This window comes from Polypterus senegalus, chromosome 17 (genome assembly GCF_016835505.1).
Source record: "Polypterus senegalus isolate Bchr_013 chromosome 17, ASM1683550v1, whole genome shotgun sequence".
NCBI lineage: Eukaryota > Metazoa > Chordata > Cladistia > Polypteriformes > Polypteridae > Polypterus > Polypterus senegalus.
In genome coordinates, this window is record NC_053170.1 from 100,116,450 (window position 1) to 100,141,836 (window position 25,387).

At 41.5% G+C, this 25,387-nt stretch overlaps 1 protein-coding gene across 2 annotated transcripts; it reads right to left on the reverse strand.

Annotated features, from left to right (window-relative positions):
* Positions 1-2,808: 2,808 nt before the first annotated feature.
* Positions 2,809-24,983, reverse strand: LOC120517859 (sulfotransferase 2B1-like). Of its 2 annotated transcripts, none has more exons than XM_039740359.1 (6): positions 24,699-24,983; positions 13,796-14,007; positions 10,360-10,486; positions 5,446-5,534; positions 3,755-3,935; positions 2,809-3,172 (listed from the first exon to the last, which is right to left on the reverse strand). In XM_039740359.1, the coding sequence occupies exons 1-6, from the start codon at positions 24,835-24,837 to the stop codon at positions 3,057-3,059; spliced, it is 864 nt and encodes a 287-aa protein (XP_039596293.1). In that variant the 5' UTR covers positions 24,838-24,983; the 3' UTR covers positions 2,809-3,056. The 2 variants fall into 2 exon arrangements, with proteins under 2 accessions (XP_039596293.1, XP_039596295.1); XM_039740361.1 differs by lacking the exon at positions 24,699-24,983 and adding an exon at positions 20,204-20,448.
* Between the last annotated feature and the right edge of the window lie 404 nt (positions 24,984-25,387).

Here is a 25,387-nt window from a genome sequence, read left to right on the forward strand (position 1 = left end):
ACGTTTTCCGTGAGTTCTGGATCCATTGAGTCCCATTTAACAAAGAATGATATTTCTGCAAAAGAAGAATATACTGTGTTCAATGCTCGTTCCTTGGCCTGTTAAAAAAAATGTAAAGACTGGTTTAAATCTTGATACATTTCAGGTAGAAAACTTGATAGTGAATGTGGACTTTCAGGTGAAAAAGCTTTTTGGATCCTACCCCACTTTGCTTCTGCCTTCTTATGTCTTGTCATGTACAGTGCATCCGGAAACTATTCACAGCGCATCACTTTTTCAACATTTTGTTATGTTACAGCCTTATTCCAAAATGGATTAAATTCATTTTTTTCCTCAGAATTCTACACACAACACCCCATAATGACAACGTGAAAAAAGTTAGAGGTTTTTGTAAATTTATTAAAAATAAAAAAACTGAGAAATCACATGTCCATAAGTATTCCCAGCCTTTGCTCAATACTTTGTTGATGCACCTTTGGCAGCAATTCCAGCTTCAAGTCTTTTTGAATATGATGCCACAAGCTTGGCACAGCTATCCTTGGCCAGTTTGGCCCATACCTCTCAAGCTCCATCAGGTTGGATGGGAAGCGTCGGTGCACAGCCATTTTAAGATCTCTCCAGAGATGTTCAATCAGATTCAAGTCTGGCTCTGGCTGGGCCACTCAGGGACATTCACAGAGTTGTCCTGAAGCCACTCCTTTGATATCTTGGCTGTGTGCTTAGGGTTGTTGTCCTGCTGAAAGATGAACCGTCACCCCAGTCTGAGGTCAAGAGCGCTCTGGAGCAGGTTTTCATCCACGATGTCTCTGTACATTGCTGCAGTCATCTTTCCCTTTATCCTGACTAGTCTCCCATTCCTGATGCTGCCACCACCATGCTTCACTGTAGGGATGGTATTGGCCTGGTGATGAGCAGTGCCTGGCTTCCTCCAAACGTGACGCCTGGCATTCACACCAAAGAGTTCAATCTTTGTCTCATCAGACCAGAGAATTTTGTTTCTCATGGTCTGAGAGTCCTTCAGGTGCCTTTTGGGAAACTCCAGGCGGGCTGCCATGTGCCTTTTACTAAGGAGTGGTTTCCATCTGGCCACTCTACCATACAGGCCTGATTGGTGGATTGCTGCAGAGATGGTTGTCCTTCTGGAAGGTTCTCCTCTCTCCACAGAGGACCTCTGGAGCTCTGACAGAGTGACCATCGGGTTCTTGGTCACCTCCCTGACTAAGGCCCTTCTCCCCATCACTCAGTTTAGATGGCTGGCCAGCTCTAGGAAGAGTCCTGGTGGTTTCGAACTTCTTCCACTTACTGATGATGGAGGCCACTGTGCTCATTGGGACCTTCAAAGAAGCAGAAATTTTTCTGTAACCTTCCCCAGATTTGTGCCTTGAGACAATCCTGTCTCGGAGGTCTACAGACAATTCCTTTGACTTCATGCTTGGTTTGTGCTCTGACATGAACTGTCAACTGTGGGCCCTTCGATAGACAGGTGTGTGCCTTTCCAAATCATGTCCAATCAACTGAATTGACCACACGTGGACTCCAATGAAGCTGCAGAAACATCTCAAGGATGATCAGGGGAATAGGATGCACCTGAGCTCAGTTTGGAGCTTCATGGCAAAGGCTGTGAATACTTATGTACATGTGCTTTCTCAGTTTTTTATTTTTAATACATTTGCAAAAACCTCAGGTAAACTTTTTTCACATTGTCATTATGGGGTGTTGTGTGTAGAATTCTGAGGAAAAAAATGAATTTAATCCATTTTGGAATAAGGCTGTAACAGAACAAAATGTGGAAAAAGTGATGCGCTGTGAATACTTTCCGGATGCACTGTAATTTTCCATCCTGCTTATGTCAGACCAGAGGTGTAGGGGGTACTGGATCCTATGCCAGCTAACATAGGGCACGAGACAAGAATAAACAGGCTACATTTTGTTATGCAACCAACAATAAGGCTGTCTTTAACAAATTTTACACCAAATAGTGATGATGCGTAATTCAACACAAGCACAATCCTTCTCATTAAAACTGTGCATTTACATTTGTCATTCTGCAGATTGAAACATTTTTATGTCAAGTTCTGCAACCCCAAAAAGTTTAAGATATACACAAAACAAAACCAATCTAAAATTGTAAATCAGTATTTCTTACCTTTTTATACAGAATTAATTAACACGTCGAAAACTACATTAGCTAGTTATGGCCCTGCGCAGTTTAACCCCCTGAAGTGGTACCTCAGCATTGTGGTTTGTTTGGTAGTTTCGGGGGTGTACCAGTGCCCTCGGCAAATATAAACTCAAGTAACTGGTATTCCCTGATTGGCTAATTGTGAGTGAGTGAACTCTATAATAGACTGGCATCCCATTCAGTGCTGATACATGCATTGCCCCTGATGCTGCCAGGGTAGGCAACACGCCCATCACAGCCCGGAATTGGATTAAACCAATTACAGAATATTCTATTTTTTATGTGTAACAATAATAATATGTTTTATTTGCTGTATATGGCAAAGAAAAGTCACCTATTAGACCTTTTTTGTTCTTTATTTCACCTTGTACAATTTCTTGTATTAAGAATTTGTTAGTTTTTCCATACCCCCTGGGTATGTACAGCACCCCTGGAGCAAGTACAGGTTAAGGGCCTTGCTTAAAGGGCTCAGCAGAGTCGGATCTCTTTTGGCAGTAACAGAGATTCAAACCGGCAACCTTTCGGACACCAGTGCACATCCTTAGCCTCAGGACCACCACTCTGCCTTAACATCCTCCCTGTTAACAATGAAATGACAGTAAAAAATGCGATACTTTTAGCAGATACTTGGAGTAAGACTGAAATTTATTTAGACGTTTGAATTCCAGATATTCAAATCACCTTTACATGTCCGCGGAGGGAAGAACTTTTACAAAAAAAACCCTTTGGGCTTATCAAGATTATAAAACTGACAACATCTTTGAAATAACAACGCTCAGGAGAATTCTGACAAAAGGGAGCACATGCAGAGAGCGCTCTTTCAGGTTTGTCTTCTTTGATTTCATTTTTTTCTTCTATCCTTTGTGTTTTTGGTTTAGTTTTCATCCCAGTAAAACTTGTACTCAATCCCTTTCATTTTTTCCTTGTAGACCGAGTCAAACAGTTCAGCCTGTGCAACAGTGAGAACATTCTTCCAGTCCCCAGAGATCCCTGAAAAGATAAGGAGATTTTATCAAGCCTGTGCTTTATATGTTACTTGTTTCTATTTACCTACCACAACCTAAAAGTCACACACACTGTACATAGTATAATTGTGTCTATTTCTACCATGGATACAAAGACAGATGAAGTGATAGCGTATTGAATATATTGTAAGCCTTGTGATTTTATGTGGAGCCTTTCACTGTGAAACCATTCAGTAGGCACTATATTGCAATATTAATATAATGCACACTATTTTAGAGTTGCTAATTAATACTCTGGAATGTGGGAGTAGCCAGAGAAAGGCCTATGCGGATATGGGGGGAAAAAATGTGTTAACCCCACATAGACACTGACCAGGCAGGAATGTGAACCAGGACTCAAGAACTGTTACCAGTGTGCCACCATGTTACCCCTTGTATGTACTGTATTATAGAACAAAAGCAGGAAACAATAGTTCAAAAATCAAGTGAAATTCAGACCACATTATAATGAAACTGTCGTAAAGTTTCCTCACAATGTTTTTGTTTAAGGAGATCTAAATGTGTGACATTCTTGTCAGCATCATTCATTATGACCCACGGACTTTACCTTTTCTCAGGAACGTTGATTTTTTTTGATCCATAAACTCCTCCGGGACCAACGAATAGTTGGACATTTTGTTTTGCTTCATGTTTTTAAATGTGCAGTGATCTGCTATCTTCTCTATAACTTCTTCGCTTAGGGGCTTGTCCAGGAAAGTGCAGACTTTTGAAACTGAGCCCTTAAGATCCTGCAGGGGGTATAAATGAAAACAATGACAAATAAAAAAAAAATATATATTTTTTAATTTGTTACACATGAAAGTGAATTGAAATAAGTGAATCACAGGATAAATTAGGAGTGCAGAATAAACTGCTTGTTCCAGTGCACCAGATGAAATAATTCCAAGGTACTCCAGTTGTGTCTCAATGCTATGAATGGAATTGTAGACTGGCTTCCTGTCGTTTAGATTTATATTATATAATTAATTTATATTATTCAACAGTGAGACGCATCTGGAATCCCTCGGGATTATTGGGCAGAAGTCTAAATGGGTGAATTGACCTTCTGCTTATTGAAGTCTTTGGATATGGACAAGTACCAGGTGTATTCTCTTCATGCTAATGTTTTCTTTAACTTTTAATCTTTAGCTTTACAAATCTGTTAGTGCCGTCTTTTTGTTGGTATCACGTGAAGTGCAAATATTAGCCAATGAATATGCGGTTACTGGGCTGGATTCATAATTTTGGATGAAGCAGGGAACCGGGACTTCAATTCTGATACTTGGGCGCATCTTAGTGCATTTTATTTTCATTCACAAGCGCATTTCCCGGAAGTAGTTTAGTTAACAAAATGTTAGTAAAAATATGATATTTTGAGTTTACGACTGGACAACCTTACGTGTGGATTATACTACATGGATAACGTGAGTTTTTTTTGTCCAGACATTTTAATAACGTTTATTGTTGTCCAGTGTTGATCACCATACAGCCCTATTATATATTTATCTGTATGAAAACATGAGGTTACATTTTTTTTTTTTTTTGGCCATCACTTTAAACTGCATAGGGTAAGTAATAAAAAAAGTGTAATTTTAGAGTGCTTTATTAATTTAAAAGACTCAAAGCAGAAATTGGGAATGAATTCAATTCTACATTTTTAGGTGGGTCACTCAAACACCCCTATAATAAGTGCTACATTAGTTAGTAGACTTCATTTTTTCATAAGGTTGGGTGCAGTTTTACAAATGGGTGTTTGACCGCACCAGTACTTGTGGCCATTCTTTTAATGCATAACAATATTATGCTGTGATGGACACAGACTGGTCCAAAGTTCCTACCTAACATTTGATGCTCCCAGGAAATCTCCGGCCCAGCACAACCCTGTTTTAGAACATGCAGCTTTTTCAAGATGAACCAAGAGATATGAAAATAATAAAGTGAAAAAAAATTCTACAACACCTCAATATAAATTATTTGAAAGCAGACCAAATCAAAGTGAGTTATGACCTCAATGGGTTTTTTTGATTGCTTGCAGCTGAAAATTGAAGTCATTTGGTAGGCAGCATGCTAGGCTCTGGCAGTGTCATCTGCCACTGAAAATTACAACTTTAATTCAAATATGTGGTAGTTGCTTTGGACTAAATGAAAGTGGAAGTAAAACCACAGTGCAAAGCTGAAGATGGCTAAAGCATACATTAGAAGCAGTTAATGCAAAATTAGGACCAACATAACAGGTTACACATAATGATTCATACGTACAGCTATCATCTCTTCATAGGAGATGTAAAGGACTTGTTCCTTGGCACTGAGCCACCCCTTCACATGGTCAAACCAAGAGCCAAACATCACTGCAAAGACAGAAAGGAGTGATCATTTTGTGCCACTGAAGATCCTGAATGGTCTTTCTTTTGTTGCACAATGTCCTATGGCGACCCTAATTTCTTCTTTACATTCTTTATTATATTGTCTTTACCAAAATGCCTATAATTCCATACACTCTGTGATAAGGTACTATACTTCAGCACTTCCTCCCCACAACCGTTCTTTATCTATAACCTCAGACAGTTAGAATGAAAGAATAAGAAGGAGTAGGAGCTACACATTTAATTGTGTATTTTAGATAAAATGGGCAAACTGAAATAAGTGTGACAAAAATCCTATTACATCCTAAGTAGCAGTGCATCTTGCATTCATAGGCAGCTGTCTGCTTATTTTCAGTCTAACTTGGTCTTTAAAAGGAGTATTGAAACAGGCAGTCTCAATATGGCGGCTGAGATAGAGTTGTCTTCATCATTGAGAAATGACAAGAAGGACAAATGGTGAGAGAGAGGGAAAGCTAAGTGGCGAACTTGTATCATTCCTATAACGCATCCTTAACCAAAGGGTGCAGACAATTCCCTTTGTTTATCCAGTCCTGTCCGGGATGATTAGACCAATGGAGCATTTTGGAACAGAAAGGTTCATTGTAAACAGTGACATTTTAGTCTCCCAGACCAGCATCATACCAGCTAGGCAGTGTATGCCCTTCTTGTATGGGATGGCTTATAGAATGTCCTTCACAGAGTTGTATCAAACAATTACGCTCTAATTCCTGGCCCAGATGGTGCTGTCCTCATCTTGAAACTCTGGGGATAGAAAAATGGTTTGTTCAGCTTCCTGACTCTCTAACATTACAAATAAAGACAAAATATTTATCAGCTTTAACATTTTAAAACATCCAATTCAGGGTTCTCAGCATTATCAGGAACAAGATCAGAATTAAACCTGAATTGGGTGCCAATAACTTGCGGAACTCTCTTATGAAAACACTTGCTCTCATAGAGAGCCTTTCTGAAATCACCGGTCAACTTGACAAGCATGTCTGTGAGGATGTGGTAGGAAGATTCATGCAGACATGGGGAGAACTTGCCGACTCCGTACAGACAATGACAATGCTTGAGATACCAACTTAAGACACTAAATTCAGGAGGCAAAAGTGCTCATGACTGTGCAACCATGCCTCCCATCTTCTGTTCATACCAGGATATAATTGTGATGTGCACATTGGATAAAGAGTTTGTGTTTCACCATCGTCGCCATTCCTACAATTATTTTGCCAATGACTGATTTTAGCAGAGGCGATTCACAGGTACTTTGGCTGGTCTTTCATTTTCCACCATATGTCATTTTGATTGAGACTGGCTGCATACTGACAGTTCTTCTTTCAGCTATTTTAGTCTTTTGGAAAAATGTTCTTTTCTCAATTTCTTCACAGATTGTGTGTGGTATTGAAACGTTAAATAGGCAGTTTCACAAGATCAGTTAAAAAGAGGTCATACAGTATTTCAGTTAACTTTTGTCACTCATTTCTTTTATCATTGCTGCCTTACACAGACATTACCTAAGTTGTAAGGAAAACTTGTTTATACATTCAAGTGGCCAGTATGAACATGAATTGGATCAGATGGGTTACAGAATGTTATGTCATGACCTGTGAGGAAACAAGTTGCAAAACCAACACAAAGTTGTGGTTTTGTGTCACTAAACCATGCATTTAATGAACTTCAACAAGGTAAAAGATTAGGATATTCAAGATTTCTTCATTGATTTAGCCTGGCCCCTCAATAACCAACTCAAGTCACACTTCTAGTGCATCACAGAGAATACTTTTCAATAAAAGACACATGCAATAAAACACAAAAGATAATTCTTCATACGAATTTCTGTTCTGCAAGCGATACCCTCAGTATTGCAGTTTTAGGGCTTGAATTAGTTAGTATGTGTGTTTTTTAAAGTTTTTATAACAGTGTTATAAAAGTGTTTATAACACTTTTTAAAAATGAATTTCATACTTATGCATGTTGTGTAGGTGACTCATCCATTAATTTTAATATCCTATATAATCTTTTTACAGGGCTGCCGGAGCCTATCTTGCAACCCTTGAGAGGAAGGCAGAAACCAGTCATGGATAGAGAACTCACGGGGAATTCATTTGTTTTTCATATTTGTGTAAGTCATTTGCTCAGGGCCACACCCTGAATTAGTGACACTGACTGAATAAGTAATTTGTTTTTGGCACCTGTCTATAGTTAGCTCCCTCTCTAGACATATTAGGGTTATATTTCAACATTCGCATACTTGTATAATGTGAGTCCTGATGGGCTGAGTGTCTGGTCCTGTGCCACAGAGTGGTAGGAATTGAATTAGTTGGCATCTCTCCAAAGTGAATTCTATATCGGCATGTGTTGTAGGTGATTCATCCATCCATTGATTTTTCCTATCCCACTTAATCCATTTACTGTGTCACAGGAGGCCAGTGACTATCCAAGCAGCATCTGGTGCAAGGCAGAACCCAACTTCAAATAACACAGCAGACTTGTCATTGAGTTATTTTCGTATCTGTATAAGGTGAAGCCTGGCTGGTCAGCGACAGTAACTGACACATTTACCTCAAGTTGTTTTTTAATATATGGCAGGTGCATTCCGGAACATATTTCAGGTATACACTGTTTCCATATTTGTACAATGCGAGTTCCGGGAGGTTAAGTGAATCGCACAAGAAGCTAATGATAGGGATTGAAAATATAACCTTTTGCTTTACAGTTTAGTGCCTTGGTCATTACAGTGCCACAATAGCTACTGTAAACTAAAAATAATTTTCAAAGCAATGAGCAAAATAAACAGCAAAGACTAACTTGTAGAGGCAAAATCAGAAATTGCTTAAAATTTGTAAAGAATAGCAAAGAATTTGACAGTCGAAACAGGAATACAAAAAACCCTTAATCTGTCCATTTTTGTTCCTGCTAAATACCATTTCTAAGTCAATGCTGGCAGCATCAGGTGGAAGGCAGGTACCCGCTATGAACAGCACCAGTTCTTGACGAGGCACACTGACACACACAGGGACACAATAACAGGGTTACTGTGTGTAGAACGTGTGCATTCTTGAGAGGTTAGAGAAAACTGGAGTAGCAGGAGAATAACCAGAGCAGGTACAAGGACAATGTGAAAACTTCTCATAGACAGTGAGACAGAAGGATTTAAACCTAGCACCCCCAGAGCTTGGGGGCAATAGCACTAACTACTTAATCTTATACAGCAATGTTCTTTAGGGACGGCACGGTGGCGCGGTGGTAGCGCTGCTGCCTCGCAGTTAGGAGACCCTTAAGGGTTCGCTTCCCGGGTCCTCCCTGCGTGGAGTTTGCATGTTCTCCCCGTGTATGCGTGGGTTTCCTCCCACAATCCAAAGACATGCAGGTTAGGTGGATTGGCGATTTTAAATTGGCCCTAGTGTGTGCTTGGTGTGTGGGTGTGTTTGTGTGTGTCCTGCGGTGGGTTGGCACCCTGCCCAGGATTGGTTCCTGCCTTGTGCCCTGTGTTGGCTGGGATTGGCTCCAGCAGACCCCTGTGACCCTGTATTCGGATTCAGCGGGTTAGAAAATGGATGGATGTTCTTTAGCAAACACGTTCACAATATATACTTTGCATGTGCAGTCTAAATGTTTATTTATATTTCCATCCATCCATCCATCCTCTTCCGCTTATCCGAGATCGGGTCGCGGGGGCAGCAGCTTAAGCAAAGAGGCCCAGACTTCCCTCTCCCCGGCCACTTCTTCCAGCTCTTCCGGGAGAATCCCAAGGCGTTCCCAGGCCAGCCGGGAGACATAGTCCCTCCAGCGTGTCCTGGGTCTTCCCCGGGGCCTCCTCCCGGTTGAACGTGCCCGGAACACCTCACCAGGGAGGCGTCCAGGAGGCATCCTGATCAGATGCCCGAGCCACCTCATCTGACTCCTCTCTCTCTACTCTGAGCCCCTCCCAGATGACTGAGCTTCTCACCTTATCTTTAAGGGAAAGCCCAGACACCCTGCGGAGGAAACTCATTTCAGCCGCTTGTATTCGCAATCTCGTTCTTTCGGTCACTACCCATAGCTCATGACCATAGGTGAGGGTAGGAGCGTAGATCGATTATATTTCCCCCAGCAAAAATATTGCCAGGTGAAGAGTTACATAGGGAGTCAGTGATAGGGATTGAACCAGCAAACTTGTGCCTTACAGTCCAGCACTTTATCCATTAACAGAGAGATATATTGTGCTAAAAATGAAAGAAAATCTATTTATTTAGATATGTAACAGAGTCCATAAATAGTCAGGAACAGATGGTAATAGTTTTGTCAAAAACCACTGGGTTCACGATTTTTTAAAAGAACTCTTGTTTCAAACAATAACACAGGCTAAGTTCAGGTTTTCTCGATCTGTCAGTATCCTCTAACTTACTATTTGCTAAACATTTGTTTGCTCCACCTAATGGAAACCTTTTCAGAGCCCAAAGAGCTAATTTCTTAAGGAAAGAATGTGTCATAGAATGAAATGTTTCTTTGACATGCAATGGTTCCAGTAAAAGAACTATTATTTGTCAGAGTATAGGGGTCATATGCCCGTTTAAGGTAAAGGGATATACTGATATTTCTGAAACTCAAAGCAAAATTAGCAGTTTTAATCACAAAGTTACCAAGGGGGACAAAAACATGAATTACTTAATGTCCACTTAAGGCCCTCTATGAAACTAAGCTGAATAGCATTGGCACAAAGAACTGAGTTTTCAGTGCTCAGCTATGAAAGGCAAGGAACTATGGTACTATGACTGTCTAAAAATGTATTATTAAAAAAAAAAAACAGACAAAAATAGAGGTTTACCTTTTCCATCCAGAAATTTCATCAGGAATTCATCTGGAGTTCCAGGGTCCACTAGAAAAGTGGCCATTTGATAATAAAAGTAGGAGGAGGTATAGATATCTTTGGGATTACGCAAGACATAGATGACCTACATTTGAAGAAAAAAATAAAGATAAAGGAGAGGGAAAATGAAATTGTCTTTTGTGGAACGCACACTCATGAAATTCACAGTTAGATGACTGTTGACAGTCCTGCGTCTTAACTTGACCCTTAGAATGAAGTGTGAAGGAAAACAGTCCAAAGTTATCTTAAACAGAGACATTTGTGAGTGAAATAAATAACAACACAGTGAAAGGCCACTGAGGTGGACATTAGCAGCAGAAGGGCAACGTGGTGGAATGTAAGTGGCAGAGTGAGCAGGAAGTCAAAGTCCTAGAAACACGCGGAACTTAAAGCAAGCATTTTAATGGAAAACTCCTTCATTTAAGAGCACATAAGCGTTACTCTGGGTTAACACAATTGTAACATTTAACTTGTGTGAAGAATACTATTAATAAATAAGTACATTTTTATTTTTAATTGTACACAAAAAAGAAATATATTTTAAAATGGAATTTGTATTTCAGATTTCATGTTATACTTTGCCAAATGCATCAAATATTTATGAAATATAAAATCAGTTTCATAAGAATAAATTACATGAAAGTCTAATTCTGTTGGTTACAGCTGTAATTTGTTTTTATTAGAATTTTTTAAAGTATGACGATCAACATTTCATTTTTTTGCCTCAGTAAGCAAGTTGGATGTGACTGGATCCATCACACTCGGCCTTGTCTGCTGACTGGCACTGCCTTCTTCACCTTGCTGGTGGTAAGAGATAAAAATACAGCAGTCTCTCCCATTATCATGATACAGTACTTCCTAGTGCTGCGCAATGTGATAATAATAATTAATTTATTTTTTTTACACCTTATTGAAGGCGTAGAGCATGCAGGGATGGAAAGGGCAAAGATCCAGGGTGGGGATAAAAGCAAAGTGAAAAGGTTTCAGAATTATAGCCTTTCTCCATATGAGGAATGTTTTTGATTGATTTTAAATGAATTTGATGAACTGACACTTACAATAAAAACGTCCCACAACAGATAGTGCCATCCACAATTGATACTGCCATCAATTAAAGAAATCTTTATAAAGAATTGCGTCTGCAAATCCTATAGCATTGTGAAGGCCCACTCCCATCCCTCCCATGGTCTCTCTGGCCCACTTCATCCTACCAGTTCTCCCTTGTTATACTATACTATACTCTGTGCTTCACCCCAGCCCTCAGATCTGCTCCTAGTAGCTTATTTATATGCAGTACATTTGTTACTAATTTTGTTTTTAATTATTAGTAATTATTTATTCATTACTATTTGAAATTATTACTGTCTTCACTTACCTATTATTTTTAACCTTTTTATAGTATAATATAGTTCTTTATCAGCGCTGATGATTATTTTGTGCCACTGTATGCTACAATACTCTGCATGGATGGTATGACAATAAAGCCACTGGACTTGACATCTCATAACTAGTCACAGCAAGGTCAGGTGCCATGTCATTTTGTGTACTCTGGAGAACCGGCTTGAACGTCTTACTTCAGATGCAATTTTAATGCTAGACAGTGGAAATGGCAAGAGAGGGACTGGAAATTGATGTGAATAAACAATGGTGAAAAGAGAGCACATTACAATTAGAACTAAAATCTGTAATCCTGACTGAATTACTGAACATTACTGCCTAAGGAGGTAAACGTTAAAACAGGATGATCGTGAAACTTATTAACTCAACAACAAGAATGATTACCAAAACTCTGTTGATGAATCATCTGACCCTAGAATGCTAGTGACTTTAGCCAGGGGAACCTCAAAAAGAACACAATTCATGCTCCCTTTGTCATCGTATCGAATTGGACCTGCTCTATTCAAATGTTAATGCAGTAAATTGTTAACATGCAGCATAACTGAGCAGGTCTGACCATCTTACTGCCATCTACAAGCCTGTTACCAGACAGCAGCAGCCAAGCTATTATCCAAGCCACAAGTTCTTATGTGTGCGTGGGAGGTTGTGGCTTATTATAATAATAATTATATTTTTCTTGAGCATCTATAACTAAGAATTTCATTATAATTTACACTGTGTGTATATCTCAGTCAGAACTGCAAACTATCTGAATATACAACAAACTTCCAAAGAAAAATAAATTAGATAGCCTAATACAGTACATGTTGGTTAGTAGTAGTTTTAGTAAAGGATTAATATTTTATTAATGGTATAATAATGGCAAACCTATAAATACTTGGGAGTGCAGCTGGGTGATAAATTGGACTGGACTGCCAATACTGATGCTCTGTGTAAGAAAGGTCAGAGCCGACTATACTTCATTAGAAGGTTGGCATCTTTCAACATCTGCAATAAGATGCTGCAGATGTTCTACCAGACGGTTGTGGCGAGTGCCCTCTTCTACGCGGTGGTGTGCTGGGGTGGCAGCATAAAGATGAAGGACGCCTCACACCTGGACAAAATTGTTAGGAAGGCAGGCTCTATTGTAGGCATGAAGCTTAACATCTGTGGCAGAGCGACGGGCGCCGAGCAGACTCCTGTCAATCATGGACAATCCACTGAACGCGATCATCTCCAGACAGAGGAGCAGCTTCAGCGACAGACTGCTGTCACCATCCTGCGCCACTGACAGACTGAGGAGACCCCACACTATGCGACTCTTCAATTCCACCAGGGGGGTAAACGCTAACATTATTCAAAGTTATTGTCTGTTTTTACATGCATTTTTTATTACTCTTTAATATTGTTTTTTGTATCCGTATACTGCTGCTAGATTATGTGAATTTCCCCTTGGAATTAATAAAATATCTATCTATCTATCAAATAGGTAATTACTAAAAAGACAACTCCAAAATGGAAAAAATGTTATATTTTTATCCTGCTCGGCAAAAGAATTCCTAAAATTTGTAAATTATTTTTACTCTTCTGCTCTCTATGCATTTGCAGGTACCGCCACATATTTTGGTGGTCACAATACCAAGTCCACCGCCTCTCAGATCCATTATGACCCGAGTTAGTCTCATTTGTCTCCTGCACTGTGCAGTTAGGCCAGTTATGTTATTTCTGAACATGGCATTTCGCCCCAGCCATATCAGTTACTCACCCTGTTTGTGATGCCATGATGTGACCTGACCATTTGTCTGTAGTTTGAATGAGAAAGCCCGTGTAAACTCAGGGACACCATGCAGAATTCACACTGAAAGCTCCCCACCTGGCATTCAAGCTGGGCTAAGAGCACTTTGAGAGGTCAACCACACCTGCTGCTATGCCCAGCATAAACCTGCAAAATTTTTAATTTGAGTTCCGACATGCACTCATTAAGTGATCATATCGATTAGACAGAACTGCTACTTACCTTTGCTTTGGAGTTGTAGAATGATTTGGGCATCATGTGGTAATGTAAATGTGTGGAGAGTGTTCGGGGAGAAGGCCTTTCACTCATTTTGAGTTCTTTTGTTCTGTGCTCCTCCAGCCATGGCACTCTGTCCCAGTTGGGCAGGGTCAGCACCGGAGTGAAATCACCGCCACTCGTAACAAGAGTCAAAATCTCCTGCATCCAAGTTGTCCCTTCAAGAGTAAAAGTGCACAAGTCAGCATAGCTAAAAACACCTAAAAAAATGGAGGTTTTCAGCAGGAAATGGTGGAGTATCGGGTTTTACTTGACACAATATTCTAACTATACAGAAAATGAGAAAAGGACAAATGGGTACAGCTTGACAGGACACTAATTCACAGTTTGTCAAAAAGGCTATGACTAACGTAACAGTTTGTTGTAAGCTGTTGTGAGGTATGGTAGCTATCAATGTAAAGCTCTTTCTGTGCAGTGACAAAGGCAAAAACCAGACTAACATTTCCCATAAATACTGCATTTTTAAAATAAGATTGAATTTATATGAAATTCTCTCCTATAATGCGAACATTGTTCTAGGAAAACATGTTTAATTAGTGCCCTGTTTCAATGGACAATTCACACTTATTAAAGTATTACAGATATGTAAATATTCCCGTATAGGCCCCAGTGTTGTTAAGAAGCTCGTATATCAATTGCACCAGATTTGTTTTTTCCATTTGTATGTTGGAGAAATTCTGTATTAGTAAAGTTAATATAGTAATGTCAAAATATTTTGTGTTGTCTGATGATGTATTAAGATTGTAGTGAATGGAAACAGGGCGGCACGGTGGCGCAGTGGTAGCACTGCTGCCTCGCAGTTAGAAGACCCAGGTTCGCTTCCCAGGTCCTCCCTGCGTGGAGTTTGCATGTTCTCCCCGTGTCTGCGTGGGTTTCCTCCGGCGCCGGTTTCCTCCCACAATCCAAAGACATGCAGGTTAGGTGGATTGGCGATTCTAAATTGGCCCTAGTGTGTGCTTGGTGTGTGTGGGTGTGTTTGTGTGTGTCCTGTGGTGGGTTGGCACCCTGCCCAGGATTGGTTCCTGCCTTGTGCCCTGTGTTGGCTGGGATTGGCTCCAGCAGACCCCCGTGACCCTGTATTCGGATTCAGCGGGTTAGAAAATGGATGGATGGATGAATGGAAAGAACAAAAATGTGTATATTATATACTATAATTGTGAGTGTTTGCAGTAAGAATTTCACTGAACTCTGAACAAGGAGCAACAATAGTGACCCTATGAACCTGTGAGCTTTTTCAGGTAAGTTTTGAGGTAAGCTTGTTATACTCACTAATCACGATGCCAGAGAGTACCAGCTGTAAAGTCTGCTTAAACCAGTGTAGGGTCTCAGCAGGCTGTGGGCTATCCTGGCAGCACTGGGCATGTGGCACGAAACAGCCTTAGATAGCACTTTTTGGAATAAAGACTCCTTAATGACATTTATCAATGAGACTATACAACTCGCTTATAGTACCGATTGCCCTGTACGGATGCGAAACGTGGACTCTTAGAAGTGCTGAGGAAAGACGACTGCTCGTGTTCGAGATGACAGCGCTCAGAAAGATACTTGAAGATGAGAAACGAAGACATCAGGAAAGCCCTCAACCAGACAGAAACGACAACATAAGTGGCTAGGTCATGTACTCCTGATGGACAAGAACAGGATTGCTGACATCACACTACATGGAAGAGTGGATGGAACCAACAAGAGAGGGCGCCCAAGAATGACATGGGTGTCGACGGCACTCTCAAGATATGACATGGGACTGCAAGATATAACGCGGACGGCCCAAGGCAGAGATCTGTGGCGTTTGATGTCTCCTCATGCTAGAGCCCACGTCAACGTGTAACTACAACACTGAGATATGGCAGAAGAAGGAGAAGAAGAATGACATTTTACTGGGCTGTGTGGTTACTCATAGAAATTCTGTTTGAAAAAGAACCATTTAAATCTGGAAAAGGTTCTTTGCATATGAAATTGGTACTTTGGGCTTTAAAAAGGTTCCTAATATGTGGACAAAACAGAAATACTGTATATAATATATAGTAGACAGTCGTGCAGCATACTAACAGATCAAAAAACTGAACTCCACCTGTGTTATTGTGTTCAGGAAACCCTTTGGTATTCACAAATCTGTTCTCTTTGTATGGCTATTAATGTTAACTGTTATGGGTCTGAATAAATGAAGAGTCCTTCTGGAGCCTTCAGTTAGTTAGATCATTTGGGGAAACACAAATGGTTCAGCTAAGGCATCGATTTGAAGAACCACTTTGGCACCAGTCCATCACAGGGTGTTACAAGCTGATTTGCACATTTTTAGCAAGTAAAAATTCCACTGGACTCTTCCATGAGACAATATTGAGCCCATGGACCTGTGAGACTTTTTCAGGTAAGGAAGACATAAATTTCAAGGCAAGATTTTTATGCTCACTAATCCTGATGTGCGGGAATGCTGGCAGTAAAGCCTTCTCAGTCCGATTCTGGGTCTAGGGCGGGTACAGCCTATTCTGGCAGCGCTAGGCATGTGGCAGGAAATCTTTTTAGACCGGGTGCCAGTCCATCACATTGGGTTGTATACTGATTAGTATATGCAAGTTAGAATTTCAAATTACAATAATGACCCAAATCAATAGACCTATAAAAACTTTGAATATTCACCAGTTTATTTAATGCCCTTTTTTAGCACAGTGTCCAGAAACTTAAATGACTCTGTCGTCCTAACTGCTGAGCCATTTAGAGCAGGCTATAGTTGAGCCGGAGGCCATTTCTGAAAAATCTATAATCGTCTCCTGGGTTTTTTGAATGTTAATGTCCAAATTATTAAGGCTACGCCAAACTGACAGGTTTTCTGCCTCTCATCTGTTTAAGAACTCATCACTGCTTTAAATGAGGCCTGTTAGTATGATGTCATCTGCAAATTTATAAAACTTGACTGTACCTCTGGTGATTTGTCTGTCATTTGTATATACTGAACTTCAGTTACTGGGAGATGTTACGCCATGCTTGGCATCTCTGCCTGGTGCATGTCCAACAGTGTACTTTGGCCAACTACATGGTCATCAGCCATTCATAAGTGTTTTGCTCCTTACCCTGGTAGATATCCTAGAAATGGAACAATGGCATGGACGCCACCCAGTCTCCCCTTGAAGCTGGCCTTGGGGTCACATATTAACACTGTGGCACCTGTCTTTCCTCCTGAGCCACAACCAAGAGCTACCCTTCTCTGCCTCTTGTGCCAATTCTCTTCCTGCTCTCTCACTTAATTCCAGTAACTCTCATGTCTTAGAGCAGTTGCCACATGGACATACTGGTGAGTCCAGGTGAAGGGCTCCCTCCTGGTCACTATGTACTCTGCGGCCAGCTCAGAGTACTTGGCCTTCATCCTCTCGTGGGGTGGCCAGCTCCGTGAGGAGCACTGTTTTGGCTATAGTTGACCATACCACTATCTCTGGTTGCAGACATGATGCGATGATCACCCGGGGTAACTGGAGTTGTCGGCTGAGGTCGAGTCTCCACTTCCAGCCCTTGCCAGGTAGAGGGAGTTGTGCTGGAGCTCCTGAGGCACACTGCCTTCAGCTCTCTTGAACTGAACTTCTTGTTCTGATGATGGTAGCACAACTCTGTTTGCCTCCTGCCTTCTGATTTCCAGGAGAAAGGATACAGGCCAGCGAAGCACCAGTGCTAAGGGTGAGAGGCTCAGACATACTGTATGTGTGCCCGGCCGCCCGTAACATTTCCTGTCCTTTGTAGTCCAATGGCAGGTTGAACTGGGTGAGTTTCTTATCTTGGAGGTCTGTGTTAATGGTATTGAAAGAAGAGCTAAAGTCCACAAGCAAGATCCTCACATGTGCACCTGGCTTTTGTAATAACAGGAATTAGTAAATTGTGGCTACATTTGTTCACAATATTTTAACTGACACTGAAGTTTGTAATGATTTTAAACACTATAAAAAAAAATTACATTTACAGTCGAGGACTGGCAGCTGTGGTTGCCAGAGCTTTACTGTAAAAAAGAAGGTGAAACTTTTTTTAGGTCTACAGTATAACTTTGTAGTAAATAACTTTTTTTTTTTCTTTACAATACAATCCAACAGAAGTCAATGTTTAGTCATAACCTGATTTCCATGCACTGTAATAAGTATGCCAATCAATAAACCATTAGAAAACACTGTCAGGATCAGACACCAGTACACGGTTTGCATCAGTAGAGTAACACCAACCAATAACAAACACGTATCCTTTAGATACCCTCACCTAAAAGATTATTAGGACCACCATACTAATCTGGTGTTTGACCTTCAGAACTGCCTTCATTCTACGTGGCATTGATTCAACAAGGTGCTGAAAGCATTCTTTACAAATGTTGGCCCATATTGATAGGATAGCATCTTGCAGTTGATGGAGATTTGTGGGATGCACATCCAGGGCACGAAGCTCCCGTTCCACCACATCCCAAAGATGCTCTATTGGGTTGAGATCTGGTGACTGTGGGGGCCATTTTAGTACAGTGAACTCATTGTCATGTTCAAGAAACCAATTTGAAATGATTCGAGCTTTGTGACATGGTGCATTATCCTGCTGGAAGTAGCCATCAGAGGATGGGTACATGGTGGTCATGAAGGGATGGACATGGTCAGAAACAATGCTCAGGTAGCCGATGCCCAATTGGCACTAAGGGGCTTAAAGTGTGCCAAGAAAACATCCCCCGCACCATTACACCACCACCACCACCAGCCTGCACAGTGGTAACAAGGCATGATGGATCCATGTTCTCATTCTGTTTACGCCAAATTCTGACTACCATTTGAATGTCTCAACAGAAATCGAGACTCATCAGACCAGGCGACATTTTTCCAGTCTTCAACTGTCCAATTTTGGTGAGCTCGTGCAAATTGTAGCCTCTTTTTCCTATTTGTAGTGGAGATGAGCGGTACCCGGTGGGGTCTTCTGCTGTTGTAGCCCATCCGCCTCAAGGTTGTGCGTGTTGTGGCTTCACAAATGCTTTGCTGCATACCTCGGTTGTAACGAGTGGTTATTTCAGTCAAAGTTGCTCTTCTATCAGCTTGAATCAGTCGGCCCATTCATTCTCCTCTGACCTCTAGCATCAACAAGGCATTTTCGCCCACAGAACTGCCGCATACTGGATGTTTTTCCCTTTTCACACCATTCTTTGTAAACCCTAGAAATGGTTGTGTGTGAAAATCCCAGTAACTGAGCAGATTGTGAAATACTCAGAGCGGCCCGTCTGGCAGCAACAACCATGCCACGCTCCAAATTGCTTCAATCGCCTTTCTTTGCCATTCTGACATTCAGTTTGGAGTTCAGGAGATTGTCTTGACCAGGACCACACCCCTAAATGAAGCAACTGCCATGTGATTGGTTGATTAGATAACTGCATTAATGAGAAATTGAACAGGTGTTCCTAATAATCCTTTAGGTGAGTGTACATACACTGAAAAAACTTCAATGTTTAAGAAAGAGATGGCACCTTGTCTGGTGGAGAAGTAAAGTTTGCTTTTGTGGTGTATGGTGTCCTACAGGTGTGCCAGTTTATCGGATACAACCCACCATAAATCAGCTTCCATAACCTCAAAAAACCTTCAGCACGCAGGGAAAAATACTTCTGCTAACTTTAAGTTTTTTTCCTATTGTTCAAATATATGCCGAACAGTATGGTAAAGAGGGCGTGTCCTTACGCAAATAACTTCGGTGTTACTGTAAGAGCGCTTTACTGTTTTCCAATTTACCTTCGCCATTTAACAGTTTTACACTGTAAAATTAACAGATACATTAGTCACACTGAAACTATCAGTAAACGATACGCAACATATTTTGAAGGTAAAAAATATTGATTTTACAGAATTTGGCTGTAAAAAATAATGAAATGTATTGTTTTATGATCTACAGGTAATTTTCAGTAGAACATAAGGTAACTTTCCTTTTTTTAGAAAAGGTATTTTGCTTTCACCATTTTTGCCGTTAAATTTACTGACATTTTCTACAGTGTATATGCATCACGCAGTAATAAAAGTTCAAGGTAAATCTAGTCCCGAAGGTCACACATCTGCATTTATCATAAAAGCTCTCCAAACATTTCAGTCTTACACTGACGGGGTTCACAGAGAGACGGTATTCTGCTACTTGCACCCGTGTCAATGCCCTGAGGTGTACAGGATTAGAGGCGCCATGAAACCACGCAAGCTACCGTTTATCATAAAGCCACCCGGATGTTTTCTGCCCAGAGCCCAAGGGGTCAAGTTCAGTGCGCTAAATGCGAGCGTCTCTGATGGAACTGCCGGGTACTGAATGGACTTCGTGTGGGACGAATGAGACGTACCTGATGTTTTCTAAACTCGCGTCCCGATTTCAGCTTACCGGACTTGGGGTAGGTCGCTACGAAGACGTCTCCTTCGCGCACGTTAAACTCTTCTGCGTGCTGCAGGCTCTCGGGGGTGTGCACGGCTTTAGGGACGACCACCCCTCTGTAGACTATGTAGAGGTCCTCTTCGCTCATTGTACTGCAAACCACGTGAACACTGGCGTCTGTGAAAGGCGCTGTGTAAGTCTGCAGATCACTCGGTATAACTTGAAACAGGACTCGCGACCACCGATCTGATTCAAGGTAGAGTGTGGCCGCCTGCCAAGTTCTGTACTCGATGAACAACCTCCATGAACTCCCGGAAGTGGATTAGTAGAACTGGGCGCACGAGTTTTATGACTTTCTTGACTTGCCTTGTACCCTTTTAAATAATTTTCACTCCGGATTTTGTCTGGCCAGTTGCTCTGTGTCCAGACTGGTGGTTGTGGTAAGAAACTGAAATGAGAAAGTGGATCCCTCTGCTCCCTCACACCTCCCGAATTCAGCATTCGAGTCCGCGCCCAGCCACCTACATGGGATTTGTATGTTCCCCCTGTGTCATTGTGAGTGTTTTTGTTTGCTCTGGCAGCCTCTCATGGCCAAGGACATTCTGACCCAGTACTATGGACTATAAAATGGTCAAGAGCGTGTGAGTGGAGCCTGAGAAGAACTGCCCGATCCCACTTGGGTCCCAGCGTATCCATCACCACCGTGAAGAAAAAGAGCCCCGTTCCGAAAATTAATTAAGGAGCATTAATAGAAAACATGTGGCGCACTTAGAAATTGTTCCTATCTAACAGCAGAAACGCAAATTACGCTACCAGTCCAAAGTCTGGATTCACCCAGAAATGTTCCTGTTTTGGAGCATAGATTGAACAGACCTCTTCGTATTTCTCAAAGTGCAATCGAGAACCCTCCCTAAATCTACATTATGATGTCCCCTGGATTGACAGCATGTTAATTGTTTTACTCAGTTACCGGCATTTGTTATAACTGATTAACTGAGTGATTGCTCCTTTTCCTACAAATTAAGAGTATTAGTCGGTGATTGTCACCTTGAACAAGTTGGACAGTGGCGTAGCTAGAAGGGGGCGATCCGCCCGGGCGGCATTATTGGCCACAAGGCTCAGTACAATTCGTGTGTAAGCAGCAGGGTTCGGAAAAATATCACTCATGTATGAAAAAAGTCAAATTCTCTCATTTTTTTACCACAAATGCTTGAAAAATAATGTTCAGACTGTCCTTCTGTTGAAATGTATGAGGCAATGACAAAACTAAACATAAACACCGATAATAATTTCTAGGAAGATAAACAAGTAATTTAAAATTTATAATTTCGTTTCGTTATTAATCCGAATGCGTTCTTGCTCTGCGCAGAAAACATCCCCACCTATTACTTTGGTTCTGGTTTTCGTAGCGTAATTAAACTAATAATTAGAACACGGCTTATCAGTGCGTCTATACTATATTCTTGTCTAGTTGATGCTTATAAATGTATATAAAAAATGATTGCTGTTTCTTTATATATGAATAAATCTATGCAAAATGTATTTTAATTTTTCTCTATACGTCATTTGAATTTTCTATTTAAATAGTTTAACATATTCAGATATGTTGGAGGGCGGCAAATGGAAGCCCCGCCCCGAGCGGCACGAACTCGAGCTACGCCACAGAAATTGGAGTTAATGCATTGATGAGATGTAATTATTAAACCACAGCATTGAAGAAAAATGCTTTTTTAGTTATCTAAATTAAAGTCCTGAAACCAGGTAGAAAATACACTGTGCAAAAAGGAATAGCGTCTTCTTCTTAATCTTCTTAATCTTCTTCTTCTTTCGAATATTATTCTTGAATTTGCATGTCCTCCCGTGTCAGTGGGGGTTTCCTCCCGCACAGTCCAAAGGCACTCAGGTTGGGTGCAGGATTGTTAAACTGGCCAGTGTGTGTGTGTTGGTGTATTCACCCTGTCCAGGGATTGCTCCTGTCTTGCATGAAGCCAATATTTGCTGGGATATACTCCAATTTCTTCATTAACCCTTCACTAGTAACCGGATCAGTAAATAAATGAAATGATTATTATAAATGCATACTGGCTTGAATTCCTTACGAATGACAAACGTGTACATTCAGTTTTGAAGCATAAAAGAAGAAATTCTGGTACTTGTACCGAAATTCTTTAACACAAAGTTCTACCTGCAATACAAATGTCCATGGATAGCGTTATGCATAACGGGTTCTTGTGTACTAAACGGATGGCTTTCCCCTTTTCTGTTATCGTGACGCAAATCGGATTCTCGTTTTTAAGATTAGGCACCCAAAGGGGACATTGACATTAGGGACCTATGGGCACCTGCACAAACCACCCCCACTAACTTCAAGGTACACAAGTACCGCATAACGTCAGTAATTTTCTAACCCCTTCGTCCTGAGTGTCTCAGCAGACGGGGTGCTGGAGTCGATCCCACCTATCACAAGGCCATCACAGGGGTTATGTAGAAAGGGCTCCAGAAAAGCCCACCAACCGTTAGGTTTGGAACACCAAAATGTAAAAGACTTGTTTTTTTTTTTCTTTTACTAAAAAGGCAGCACTTCTGTACCTTGTCCTAAACGTATTTACACCGACAATAACATGCAGGAAAAGTCTTTTTAAAGCACCCATAAAATACAAGACTAAATGTAACTTTATGTAAAGCCCAACTGGTGCAGTGAAATGCCAAGCACTTGTTTGTAATTATTGGATGTTTTACATGCACTCGTAATCCCACTGGAATGATCGTCTGCCCTGACCCCTAACTTCTCAGTAGATGCTCGCTTTTTGACCCCTTGCGGCGTTTATTCTTTTTCCAAAACCTGCTGACACGCAACCAGTCTAACTGAGAAAGAGCGTTCGCAGCGCAATAGCAACCATGGCAGCCAAGATGCTGAAAGTGACCTGAAGCCATGCAGGCAGAATGGCATTTATCATAAAGCCGCTCGTGTCAGTTCTGTTGTAAACTGAACGAGTCCGCAGGGAGCCGCACATTGTTCTTATCATACAGCTTGAGCAAAGTCCGGCACTCGCCATGCCGTCTGGCACGGAATGGACTCTGCACGTGTGTTTAGAGGGGAATGCTGAGAATAAGCAAACGTGGGGATCGACTGTTGCGTAAGTCACGTCCCGCACCAGGGTCTGCGCCATTTAGCAGGAAGGCATTGGATTTGCGCGGGGCTGGGACGACGCGTGACTAAAGTACAAATAAAGCGCCCGGTATTTAAGGTTCGCAGCAAATATGCCACAGAGGGCATTGACAGCAGAGAAGAGACGGACCAACGGAACTTCAGCTTAACGACAATGGTGTGCAGTGCGCATGCGCATTTGCTGCGGCAGGTGTATCGGTCAAACGTGCGCATTACAGAAAAACCAAGACGCAGCACCGACTGCGCAACTGCAGATCATAAAATAAAAGAGCAACAAAAAACATTCAAATAAATTGGTGCTAACTTGCGGACTGCGATTAAGTTCGACGTACACTCTTAAAAATAAAGTTTCTAAAATGGGGTTGTGTGCTTCTTCACAGGACCAGTGCTAGATAAAGAACGGTTTCATTCTATGAAGTTTGCTCTGTGGGCTTTGTAAAGGTTCTTAATATGTGGAAAAATGCCAAATCTTCAAAGTATAGTAGGATAACTGGCGGCATATACTGCTGAACACGAAAACGTGAACATAGCCCGCGTGACTGCCGTAGCAAAAGTCGTCGTGCTGTGATCTTAATGAACAAAAGATCTTTCTGGAACCTTCGTGTACAAACGGCTCTTTAGATTTGCTTCCCCTGTGGCATCGCCCTGAAGAACCGTTGTGACACTTTTTATGTGTCCAATGGTTTGTGTTGCATAACGGCAGGCATTTGAGCCCTTTAAGAGCTCCAGCATAAAAATATGTTTGGGCGACATCTGTGTGACACTTCGCACTTGGGGGTGTCTTTGAATATCAGGAGAACGGGCTGGTGGCGGAGCTGTTGCGACATGTCGCCGGATGATTTTGCGTTAAGGTCACATTTGCATATACAGCTGGAGTGGGATTTAAAAATCTTTGACGGTTTGATCGCAGCAGGCGCGTCATTCACAGGGAACGAAACGTAAGCGAATCCCACGTTAACGTGCAGGCGAATCAGTTCTAGCATTCTTGTTAAGCAGCCCACTAAATTAAATCCATACACTTTTTTGGTCTAAAATAGAAAAAATCGCAAGCTGCGCCGCTGCCACGGCAGTTTACAAGCATCTGGCAAACGCGAATTGTGAACACCTGACGGAAAAGTCGTGGCGATGACAAAATCCACCGCATTTGACTCTTTCTTTTCACCGGACAGTCATTTGTATTCAGCTCGTTTTTTTATTGTTGTGTAAAACACATGCATGGACACATGTAAACACTTATTTTAAAAATTCGTCTAAGTGGTGTAATCGTGTCTCAATTGTAAGCACCCCCGCCGATCCTCCTATAGTAGCGCCGACCTTGTCCCGCACTCAGCTCACCAGATTTGGGGTAAGTCACGACAAAAATGTCTCCTTCCCGCACGAGGAACTCCTCCGCGTACTGCAGGCTGTCGGATGGGTGCAGGACGTTAGGGACGAAGACCCCCTTGTAGACCGTGTAGAGCTCCTCTTCGCTCATTGTATTCGAATCTAGCAGCTTGCTTTCTATTAGGCCGTTCGCGATGAAAGGCGCTATATAAACTAGAAGTACCACGTGAAGTAATCGCGGCGCTCTGACGGCACACGAGTTGTGATCTGTCTGAGCCACACTGAACCTTGACCGCTTGCAGCACTTTGACTGAACTCGGCGACGTCGTGCGACCCCGGAATTCCTCCAGATGATGGCAGCACTTGGCACGCGGGTCTTGTTAGAGGAGAATGAGAACTTTAGCGAGCGTTTCACATTCCTCCTGCGTGATCGTTTAGCTATTCATTTCATCTCCTCAGACAATATTATATGAACAAGAATTTAAGTATAGACATACAATTTTTATAGAAAAGATGAATGAGAGAGCACACTCTTAAAAATGGTTCTTAAATGGCTCATTACTGGGTCGTGTGGTTCAGGATGGAATTGTCATTCTGCGAAGGGATCTTTGCTTATGAAATTACTTCTTTGGACTTTGAAAATGATCCCAATATGTGGACAAAATAGAATTCTTTAATGTCTAGCAGGGCACAGCAGATCA